Source organism: Podarcis tiliguerta, assembly GCF_965153285.1.
Source record: "Podarcis tiliguerta genome assembly, chromosome: 1".
NCBI classification, from domain to species: Eukaryota; Metazoa; Chordata; class Lepidosauria; order Squamata; family Lacertidae; genus Podarcis; species Podarcis tiliguerta.
The window spans coordinates 103,026,133-103,038,533 of NC_139534.1; the positions used below are offsets into that span (position 1 = coordinate 103,026,133).

At 42.3% G+C, this 12,401-nt stretch overlaps 1 protein-coding gene across 4 annotated transcripts in view; it reads left to right on the plus strand.

Annotated features, from left to right (window-relative positions):
• The window catches only part of MIPOL1 (mirror-image polydactyly 1), a 191,607-nt gene that overhangs the window by 134,014 nt on the left and 45,192 nt on the right, over nucleotides 1-12,401 (plus strand). For all 4 annotated transcript variants that reach the window (XM_083453028.1, XM_083453029.1, XM_083453030.1 and 1 more), the window contains one exon: nucleotides 2,730-2,824. In XM_083453028.1, the coding sequence (XP_083309154.1) occupies nucleotides 2,730-2,824 (95 nt within the window). The remainder of the gene's footprint in view (nucleotides 1-2,729; nucleotides 2,825-12,401) is intronic.

Genomic DNA, 12,401 nt, shown 5'->3' on the forward strand with positions numbered 1-12,401 from the left:
CATAGAAATACATGGCAAATGAGAGAATGGTATTTGCTAGCCAGCTATTTTATTGCAGTGCAAACTTCCCGGATAAGATTTAAGAACATAATAATAGCCTGCTGGATCAGGTCAGTGGCCCATATCATCCAGCACCCTGTTCTCTCCGTGGCCAACCAGAGGCCGGTGATAAACCAGGAAGCAGGACATGAGCACAAGAAGACTCTCCCCTTCTGTGGTTTCCAGCAACTGGTGTCTGGAAGCATTGCTGTCTCCACCTATGGAGGTAGACCATAGCCATCATGGCTAGTAACCATTGATAGTCTTCTCCAGCTCATTGAAATACTAAACTGAAAGGAAGTGGGGGCTCGCAAGATTGTGCTCCATATGATAGCAATAAATATCCAGCCCTAGATATCAGGAATAAGCCAGCTTCGTAACATCTAATTTTCTGTATGCATGGATTTTTATGATGCTGGTTTATTTGTATTTGTATGTGTCCCCCTCTCCATCTGAGATGCTACAACCAAGACACAGGTTTACCACCTTAGTGAGGATTGGGCTTCTGTCACAGGTAGCAGGCACCTAAATCCCAGATTGGAATGTTTGCTATTGTCTCTGCCTTACCAGAATTCGGCTCCCATCCTACACATTATACTCAGGAGATTAACTGCAAGCCTAGTATTATTATTTTTCCCTCTTTCTCAGGGACTGATTGCCTTGAATCCATTTACGTCAATTCTCCCTTCTCTTATGTTGCAATAAACTAGAAGCTAATCTTGTGAAGTAGTACCAGACCAGTATGGGTTTAAGTGAAAGGGGAATCCAGACCTACATCTCCTGACCTTTATCCTAAAAGGATATCAGGTGTGATACCTCTCTAAAGAATCGAACTGGTAATCTCTTGGTGAGTGGGTGTGTCTGCTACAAACATTTCCTTCCAGTCTACGTTTCAATTGCAGTTCACAGTACACTGAAAATTGTCAAGGATGTTAATTATTGGCCTCTTGGAACAACCCACCTACTTTGATTCAGGCATGTTTTCCCCAATATTTAAGAAGATTGGTTCACAAACGGTACAGTATAATTATAAAAAATAGCTTGGTTTGGCTAACATTCTTTTGTGGTTTTATATCTGTGAGCCTAAAAGGTTCAACACATAAATGGCTCAACCTGCAAATGGAATTTTAACTGCTTAATTCCAGGAATCAACTGTTTGCCTGTTCATGGAAGCAGAGTAAATGCCATTGTGCACATTTAACAGAGGAAGCAAGCACCTTGAGTTTTAGAGCAAATTCCTTGGCCAGGCGTGCATTGTTACCTCATCCTCTGCTTAGTATGGTGTTGTTTCAGAGCTGCAAGGCTGGCTCATTTTGCTGTCTGGGGGTGAAGGATAAGATGGTGCCCTGTAGAAAAGCTGACTAGACCAGTAGCTGAATCATACTTCAACAGAGGAGATGAGGTAGAGGCCGCCATACCTGAGGCACAGGGAGACAGGCTGCATGGCACATAACTCTTTCCTCACCTACCGCCTATAGCAACAGCTCACTCTACCTAACAGTAGGGCTATCCTAATAAAATTATTGTGAGATATTGCATCTGGTCACCTTTTCCTTGCAGTACTCTTCTATGAGGAATACATTCTGTGGGATTGGATAAGGTAAATGCCTGAAAGAGTGCTGTGTGAGAAGGAACCCACAGATACAATGACTTAGCCCGTGGTATTTTTTGCATACTTCACAGCCAGACAGGACACAAGAAATGCTCTAGGTGAGATTGCTTTTGAAAAATGTTTGGACACTTCGGTTGTTATAGAATGAGGCTTCCAGGTTGTTGAGTGGAATAAGCTCGGAGCTTATTGTATTAAATTTACAGCAGCTACATTGGTTCTGTTTGGCTTTGGGGCCCAATTCATGTAATGGTAACCTAGAGACTGGATCACTGCAACGTGGTCTGTGTGGGGCTGCCCTTGGGCCTCGTTCAAAAACTCCCATCTGATGCAGAACTCAGTGAGCTAGACTGCTAATAGCCTACAGCAGGCATGGCCAACCTCAGCCCTCCAGCTGTTTTGGGACTACAATCCCCATCATCCCTGACCACTGGTCCTGTTAGCTAGGGAGTTGTAGTCCCAAAACATCTGGAGGGCCAAGTTTGGCCATGCCTGGCCTACAGCATCCGACACCTCTGCTACATTTGCACTGACTGCCAAGCTTTTCCTGAGATCTCTTTGCTAGATTATATTAAAAAAAAGAATAGTTAGAATTAATTGTTGAGGACAACAGCTCAATTAGCAACTATTTATTGGTTGTATTTATATTCCTCATTCCTGCTAATGCATCCAAGGTGGTCTCCTAGTCATTATGCTTATATGCCACCTCTGCCGTATGCCTCTGTATATCCACTGCTGGGAGCACCAGCAGGAAACTGCCACTGCAATCATGTCCTGTTTGTGAGCTTCTCAGGTACATTTGATTGGCCACTGTTGGAAACAGTAAGCTAGACTAGATAGGCCTTTAGTGTGATCCAGCAGGCCTCTAGATTGAATCCTGCAGGCACTTACCTGAAAGGCACTTACCTGAATAAGCCCCAGTGAACTCAGTGGGACTTACATACAAGTAAGCATGCATAGGGTTGCTCTTCAAGGCATTTGCATGGAACACAATGCCAACTTTTGTGTATAAAGTAATATATTTTTGTTATTTTGGGAAACTCAAGGAAAGGGGAAAATTAAACTGGCTTTCTCTTTATAGGAAAAATTGATGGCTATGCAACAAGAAAGAGAGGCAGCTGTTCAACAGTATAAAGAACTAGAAGAAGAGCTCCAGACCCTTCGCATTTATTACAGGTAATGTAATTTATATTACTGAAAAAGCAATGTCCAATGAAATGTGATTTCCCACCCTATTGTGTTATTATTCCTAGGAATACAAAAAGCAAGAAAAGGGTCAGGGTAATAATATCCCTGAATTCAGTTTATCAGATGCATATTTTAGGGAGAAACTATATAGGACAAGAAAAAAATGTATCAAAGTTGCAAGCCAAAAGACAAGTCAGGCAGCTCTAAGGTGCTGGTCAGGGCATCTGATGTCACTGAGGCCGGCCTCTCCCCTACAAACCCAACTGGCCCTTCCCCAGTATCCAGATCAGTGCCTCCCCAATTCTGCACTCTTGTCCTTTTCTTGCTTCCCCTCTGACCAGCCTTGCCAAGATGTCTCCATTGGGCTCATGAAGCTCACTGATGTGGGAGGAGGCTGACCTCCACTGGAGGAGAGGAACCCTTGACCTGAGGGTGTTCACATCTGTTGTAGCATGGAAGTTCAGAGCCATTTCAATGAGGAAAGATTTCTTATAATCACACAATGGTTCCTTGAGCATGTTTTTTATCCAGAAACTGCTGTATTTCTATTTGATGATTCTTATTTTTATTCCTTTCTTTAAAAAACACCATGGGGTTGCCCCCCAAAATAATAAAAACCTATTTAATCTAAAGAAGGAAAAAGTGGGGGTGGAGAAAAACAGAAAGGAATCTACCTCAGGCTCATGAGCCAAGAAAAAGTTGGCTGGGAATGAAGACAGGCAAGTTCTTTCTTTGTGTTGTGACTCAGGACAAGGTGCCATTCAGCCTGATTCAATACCTGAAAATCATTCCTGAAACAAAACTTTGCATGACAGTTAGGAGTTACAATGTTGCCAGTTAAACTGTTCTAATTTTCTAACCACTGTATTCCTGAGGTGGTGATTAATGCAAATCATAAAAACCCTGAGTGTTGTGCAAGGCTGGGTTGGTACTGGGAAAAATTCATTCTCCTATGTAATAAAAAACCAAAACGTTTACCAAAGTAAAGTACAGTCGTGCCTTGGAAGTCGGAACGGAATCCGTTCCAGAAGTCGACTTCCAAAACGTTCGGAAACCAAAGCGCATCTTCTGATTGGCTGCAGGAAGCTCTTGCATCCAATCGGAAGCCGCGGAAGTCCTGTCGGACGTTCGGCTTCCAAAAATAGTTTGCAAACTGGAACAGTCACTTTAGGGTTTGCGCCGGAGTCAAAACATTTGAGAACTAAGCTGTTCAAAAACCAAGATATGACTGTATACAAAAGTAAGAGTCTTCTTAAAATAAAGGTGTGGCAGCATATTATAGCTTTATTTTATTTTTTAAGAAGGCTTAAAGGTGGATAAAGAAAATTTTTCATCCTTGGTCATGTTTCTGTGTTTCATGCCTATATGTTATAAGTTGGTTAAGAGACTTGGGCCTGGTCTTCATATATATTGTGTTGGTTCCAGAGGGCCATCACACAAGTGGAGGGGGATGGACTAGATGACTCTCGTGGTCCCCTTCAACTGTACAATGTTATGATTCTGTAAGTAGAAGGCACTTCCCCTTGCTCAAGGGGCTTCATGGCTGCTGCCAACTCCCCCCCCCCATCTGCAGACGCTTGCACCATGTGCCACACCTTTCACAAGGGTCCTAAGGGGTGTGTGCATGTGTGCAAGGGGCTGCAACAGGGAGGACGTTTTGGAAGTGGAGTTCCGTCGGTGGTTTGTGGGTCCAAACCATCATATCTATTTCTTTTCTTCCCGGGGCAATAAATGCCACAGGTATGTTTAAAATTAGTGCATTGTAAAGTTCTAACTTTATTTCCATTTCCTATAGCAAGAAAAGTATCACTTACACACACACAGAGAGAGAGAGAGAGAGTATGCATGGACTTAGGACTGTTAAAATTTTATGGATCCCTGCAGGTTGCAAAGTTTCACTGTATCCTTTGTAGCTAGTGGCTCCAGCACCTGAGATCAGGGGATCTCCCTTATGCCCAAATCTGTAAAGAAATACTCACATTCCAACTGCATATATTCTAGAACTGTGGGGAACACTCAGGGTGGAGGCTCTTAAATTTTATTTTATTTTTAAGGAAAGAAAACAGCCTGTGAGTGGCCTCATTATTCAAGACCTTTGACCAGATCTATGCCCTTAAAAAGAGGCTTGATAAACAGGTTAGTTTATCTGATTGATAATTGTCCAGGCAGGAGCCTTCCCAGACCAGTAGATGCCAAGAGTAAAAAACAACAACCGAAAACCAAATATATCCTGCTTCCTCCTTTCACCTTTCGGTCTCTTTCAGCACCTCCTGTATTCACTTACTTAAAATTTGCCAAGTCACTTCCTCTTCCTGCTGCACTATGGGACATAAATTCTAACTCCTTCCCATACCCAGTCCTTTCATTCAGCCCACTTCCTCTTCTCTATTTTCTGCTATTAAACATCCAATGAATCCCAAGTTCTTTAAGTCCCTGTTTCCCCAGGGTCTCCAGTCGCAAGCGGCTTGAGCTTTTACACACCTGTCAGCTTTGCTTGAATCATCATTGACTCTCTAATGGCCAGTCTACACATGATTGCATTCGTTATTCTTCTTTAAAAGTGTGCTTAATGCTGGCTGGCCCCCTCCCATTTTATTAAGGAAAATGAGCTTTGCAATGACATTTTGGCACTGCTTTCCCAATCTAGACTGGTACTTTGCACTGGCCCCCTCCCCACCCCATCTTCTTTTTTCCCTGGAAGATGCTGCTTTCTAGCGGCGTTTCCGTGCGCTGCTCTGGTTCTCCAGAAGCGGCTTAGTCATGCTGGCCACATGACCCGGAAGCTGTACGCCGGCTCGCTCGGCCAATAAAGCGAGATGAGCGCCGCAACCCCAGAGTCGTCCGCGACTGGACCTAATGATCAGGGGTACCTTTACTTTTTAATGCTGCTCTAATAACATTTGCCCCTAATATTCAAGTTGGGAAAGGAAAACATTTAAAACATCACAGAATTTCCTTTCTCAGAATGTGGTCTCTTTGCTTTCTCTCCCAGAACTCAAGGGCCACCACTGAAAACCGAACCAGACTTGTAAGTGTGAGGGTAGCTGGGAACTGGCTTTCCAAAATCGGGGGGGGGGAGGGGGGAGAGTGTTCTCTTGAAGAAGAAAGGAGACGCTTCATCATAGGGTCTGGGGGTTTTATTTTAAAAGTGTAAATAGCAAAGGTCTAGAAGGACCTCCAAGTCATATGTTAAGATTTATCCAATCACATTTTTCAGAAGATTCAGTGCCCTTCTGACATAAAAAGCCTGGGCACCTAAAACTTCCATCATGTTGCCTTTCACAGGTAACATTTTCACTGTGTGCAAAAAGTACCCATTAGCAAGGGGAGAGATGTCCAGGACATCATCATTTATTATTTGTGAAGTGCTTAGTGTGTACTTAATATAAATAAAAATGCACATCAATCCCTAACTGCAGGCCCTCCAGTCTAATAAGAGGGATATAAGAGAAGGAGGGAGTAGAACTATAAATTACTGTGATGACAGGAACCAATAATGGCAGTAACAGTTTCCTGGTATTTCTTAATTTGTTAAACAGATAGGGTGGTATCCAATTGTGCCCTTCTGCTGACAGAAGGCTGCTTGGTCCAATGGAGGCTTCTGTTGGTGGGAAAGGGAAGGGAGTTTTTTCCCCCTTCCTTCTGCGGCCCCCCTGTGCCTCCCGTTAACTTTCCTCAAGTGGGTTGGAGGACCCTTTGAGAAAACATGGTAGATGATGCAGAAAACTGAGGGAGAAAGGGTGAATCTGAGAAAATCACCTTCTCCTCCCCTTTTGGTTCCACTGGATCAAAGAGCCTTCCGTTGGGACACAAATCAATACAACTCATGGACTTCGTATTGTTTTATGTTTTTTGAAGTGATAGGAATGTGTTTCTGTAGAACCATTTTTATCCTGCCTTACAGCCTTAAGATTTCTAAGGCAGCTTGCAAAATAAAACATGGAAAACAATCGTAATAAAATGTGTCAAATCATCCCCAGTTAAATAGTACGATTGCAGAAGAGTCAGTATCAATATAGAAAAGTTGATAATACCACTAGAGGAGGTCAAGTTTTAATACGGTGCCTAAACACAAATGGTTTTGGTATGGTGAAGAAGCCAAGTAAAGCGTTGTGCTAAAGTCCTAATGAGCCAGTGTGGTGTAGTGGTTAAGAGCAGTAGACTTGTAATCTGGTGAATTGGGTTCGCTTCTCCGCTCCTCCACATGCAGCTGCTGAGTGACTTTGGGCTATTCACACTACTCTGAAGTATCTCAGCCTCATTCACCTCACAGAGTGTTTATTGTGGGGGAGGAAGGGAAAGGAGATTGTTAGCCTCTTTGAGATTCCTTAGGGTAGTGATAAAGCGGGATATCAAATCCAAACTTTTCTTCTTCTTCCTCTGAATTGCCTTTCATTACCTGTTGTACTATGAGTTGTAGCCAGTCTTAGGGTACACTCTAAAACCCCACCCACTGCTGGCATCCCAGACCCTTATGGCAGCCCCAGCAGAAGGTGGAGGGCAGGATGCAGCGATTCTACTGTGCAACAGCAGTGTGACTGGCTCGGCATTCAGCAGATCCTGGGCTACCTCAGTCCTGATCCCAATGCCCCATTTTGAGGATTTCAGCTGTCTGGTGTGGTGTAAAGCCCACCAAGGTGCCGCCCAGTCACATGTTCAGGAGTTGGCAGGATGCCAGCTGAGCGGAGAGGTGCCTCTACGCAACCCAGCTCTGTTGGGGGTTGGATTATTCTGTTAGCCATACCTACAGTAGACCCCTTTGAAATGAATGGGTCTACTCTTCAGTATAGCCAAGTCTGGATGAAACACTATGATTCCCCCCCCCCCCCAGTTACTACCAGCAAGAAAAAAATTATATCTTATTGTTGTCTCTTATGTAATTTTTTTTGTTTTCACATGCAGATCTAACATTTCCATGTGCCAAGCAAGACCTGCTTTAAAGAAAGTATTTTAAATAGAATTGTGTTTTTTATATCCCTCCCTTACTCAACTGCAGACTTCTGTACACACATAGAAACTAAGAAAGGTTTCAAGAAACTAAGAAAGGTTTCAAGCCTGCCCATGTAACTATTCAGAATTCATTTAATATTAAGTTCCTTGTTTAATATTCTATTTTCTTTTCTTCATACCAGTTTGGGGGTGAATATGAAATATACAAATGAATATTGCACCTGATGCAATAATCACACACATACAACAGCAGCAGCAGCAGCAAGCAAGCAAGCAAGCAATTCTCATTTTTACTAGCAGTGTGTGTGACATAGATTTTTCCATCATTCAGAATGGAAAAGGTATCTGGGCTTGACAGTCTCATTTTTATGCTTCAAATTGCCTTCTCCACAAAAGACCCATCAGATGTGTACAGGGTGGGAGGCTAAAGGCGGGGAACGAATTATCTTTTTCTGCTTTGCCATAAAGAAGAGGTCTTTGTTTACCTTCTCTGCGCTGTGGGACACAATGTGATATGTCTCGATTTATTCACTTCATATGAAAGAACCTAACCCAGTGCAACTTGATATCGCACAATTTAAATGAGATAAAGAAAAAGGAAGGAATTGCCAAGCGTGTTGCTTAGGGTTTTGGTTTTGTTTGTTTTTTAAGTCAGCATCCACTTGTGATGCCCTTTTGTGCATTTTAGTTTTTGGTGGTGTTCTGGCTATACAAAAAGAAAGAAAAGGTTAAGTCTTGGTCCTTCCAATCCTACGTTCTGTTCTTTTATCAGTGTTCTTGTACTAAATCCCTAATTTAATACATATTTCAGCACAAAATACACATTTAGATGTTCTGTGACTAGGGGAAGGGGCGGGGAGTAACGGTGAAGGGAAGAAGACTTTTAGTCCTCCTCTGAGCAATGCAGACAGGAAGGTGTTTTTATTCCTGTCGGGTTTTGAATGTTTTTCTGTTAGTGAGATTGGTTAGGACAGAACTCGAAATTCTAAGAGGAATTTCTAAGAGGAACGTGGGGTTCCAAACCCTGTGCTTCTTTTGTAATGCTAATGGAGAGATTGGAGGTCACACTAACAAGAGTGAATTTTTGGAGGGTTTGTAACTCTTCCTCTACCCACTGATTCTCTCTTGTGAATGCTAGTCCTCCACCCTGCGCTGGGACCCAGAACTGAATTTTTCCATCCCTGGGTTGAGCACCGCTTCCTCTCGTGAATCCTCCCCTAAAACTTCCAAAATCCTTGGTGAGTCTTAGGCTGCAGACCTGAGCGTAAGTTTCATTGAAATTGGTGGGACCTCTAAATAGATATGAATAGGACTGCACTGCAAGGCACTTGAGTGGATTTAGGGCTGGGTGGAAATATGAAAGGTTCTTCCTTCTTCACAGCTAGGGATTGATTGAACTGACTGGCTTTTGAGACCCTTCCCATTTCATATGCCAGGATGGGAAGCCTGTGGCCCTCCAGGTATTGTTGGACTGCATATTGCATAATATCTGAGCTGGTGGAAATTGGAGTCCAATGACACCTAGAAGGCTACAGGTTTCCTACCTCTCAATGCCAATTCCAAAAGACAGGGAAGGGTCTGGTGCACTTTTGGGCTTTCCTTAGAGAGAAAATCTTACCACCTCCTCTGCAAGACATTAAAATGTTTCGACAGATATACCAATAGTTGGTATTATCACATTTAATTAATTATAAAGAAGTTATTGTATTTGGCTCCTGTAAATGGGTATTAAAGAATAATCTTGTGTTATGGGAACTCACCACATAGCACTCCAAGAGGTCATAAGGTCTGCATTTTCCTGCCATTTGAACTAGGAAAACATTTAAATATTTATTTATTAATTAACACTGACAATTGAGTAGCAATCAGTGTACAGTGGTACCTTGGGTTAAGAACTTAATTCATTCTGGAGGTCCATTCTCAACCTGAAACTGTTCTTAAGCTGAGGTACCACTTTAGCTAATGGGGCCTCCCGCTACGACCGTGCGATTTCTGTTGTGTGATCAATTAATGCATTTTGCCACATCATTATTTTACTGCTAGTATTAATTATTTTACCACTGCAGGAATGCTGCATCATCCGCAACACTGATTTGTGAATGTACACAAAATTTAGCTGCATTTAACTTTTGATGTAATTGTCATCGTCTCTACATTTCTTTCACCCCTCACCCCAATCATGTATATCTGACAACTTACATTTCATGCAGCTGATGAAGTCAACTCGAATTCACAAATTCACAAACCACGATAAATTTGTTAGTCTTTAAGGTACTGCAGGTCTCTTTGCTAATGTATATATGATAGATGGTTGTTTTTTCCTGTTTCCCCTGGTTGGGCAATTTGTTTTCAACTTCAAGTTGTGGGGTAGGAACCTCAGATTTGCTCATATTGGTTTTTATGTGGTATTTCATTTACTTGCACCAGAAAAAGCTTCTTTAAGTTCTTTTTAGCCTGTTCTTTGAGAGGATAATCATAAGAAAGAAGAGCAGTGTTTCGAAGCAGACCAGTGTGAAGTCACAATAGGTTGCCCACTGTTACAAGATAGAATATAACAATAGTATCTCAAAAGCTTATCTATGTTTAACCACTAGTCGTATTAAAGCTAATGATGTTGTAGATAATACAAGTAATCTTATCAGATCTTTAGGTTTCCAGGGCGGAGCTCAGTGACCCCGGGCTTTTACTGAATGGCCTCTCTAAGATGTTACGTTTCACAGGATTTTAGTGACCGTAGCCAGATTTACAAAATTATAAAGAAGAAAGCATTTGCTCTACATACAACTTCTTGCAGATGGTACACAGAAACGGGGGTGATGGGGAGAGTGCAGGATTAGCATAGCATCATATCTGACAACATTGGATGCCATTTTTTCACTTGTATGTCTGTTTTGTGTTGCAGGCTGGGAAACTATAATCAGTTGTGGCTTCTTATTAGCTATGTTTGTAGCAGTTTGGTATATAAGATCAGGACAATTTACCTGCTGATTTCATGCCAACCCCCCTACAGAGAAATGTCCTGGGTGTAAGAATTTTTGAAATGCGTGACTCTGAATAGCTTGCGAACCAGCTTCAAAATATGGTGGCCAAAGTGTGGAATCATCAGTACCAGGAAGTGATGATAGCGGCTGGTGAGAATCCAGGATCTGTGCCATATATGCTTAGACCATACATCCTGCATTATGGCAGTTAGGCCTATTGAACTCAGTGGGATTTGCTTCTGAGGAGATACCCATACATGTGTGCTGTTAAGAGATAGAAAGGTTTTTAAGTGATTGGTTGTTTAAAGGAGTTAATTAAACGAATGCCAGGAATTCTGGTGTCGGAAGATTCTGTTATTTACATAAATCAGAAACAGGGAAACTTGCCACAGTTGTGCAAAATCCAAGTTGTATTATGCAACCATTTTCTTAATTGAATTGTGGTTCATGACTTTTATAATCCTAAGAAGCACCCACGGTACAGGAAGTGGGCAGGAACGGAGAGGCGTCGAGTTCCAGAAACACTTTTCTCCCCACTCGCACTCATCACTGAGCTTAAAAATACCAGCACAGCATGATGGGAATACCGGAAAAACACTGCTCTCTGCATGCATGCTAAGGCTGCCACCCTAAAGGTGCTTTAGGAGCAAGTTGGCTCCATTGTACTTGGTGGGCTTTGCAAGCTGCTTTGCTTGCATACCTCAGGTCAGGCTTCGTGTCAGCCTGCTAAAGTTGTTTAAAAAAAGAAGAAGGTTTTTTCAGCAGCAGGTTTGCTGACTTTTCAAGCAGTCCAAACCCTCAAACGAGGTTTTTTGTTGTTGTTTTTCAGACTGAGGGGAGTTTAAGCCTAGGGTTTTAGTGGAGAACTAGTGAAAGGGGGCCTGGCTTCTGTGTGCATCTGCTTCACTCCCACCCCCCGACCCCATCCTCTTTTTCTCTTTTCAGGGAGTTAGCTTTTTTTTGTCCTACAACTTTTAAAGTATGTGGATGTGTTTTAACTGCCTCGAAATTCTCCAAACCTGTCATGGCCGACTGCTAGTGAATATACAAATAAAAGAAACTACCTTAAAATAACATTAGCATTTTGACATATGCCCACAGAAGCCAAGCAAGTCAGAGTGATCCCATTAGCTCAATGTGATCCCATTAGTTGAATTGTTCCGTCTGCCTCCTTTCATCTAAGGAGCAGTTCTCACATTCCATTTGTCAGTACTTGATGAGGCAAGCTGCTGACATTCTTCGCCTCCATAGTATATTCTCTTGTTCTAAAATCTTAGCTCCCTTCTTTCTCCCACATCCCAGATCTCACCATTAAAGTAATCTTGTGTGCCCTACATCTAAATTTGATAAACCGATCTTAATAGTTTACCATTTTAGCACACGATGCTGATTCCATGTCTATCCCTGAACTTTTAACAATCTCAGCATGTGTGTGGCTTTGACAGGGGACTTATTTCAGCCCAAAAACAAAACTTGAGTTGACAAGTGTTACTTCCTTTACCCCTTTACATGTTTTCCTCTTTCAAAAAGCCATGCCTGTACTAAAGATTCACCTTCCCAGGAGTACACAGAGAGTGTCAGAAGCTTTTTGGGTATTGCTCGGTGCCTTAAAGATTTGAGACACAGGTCCATAG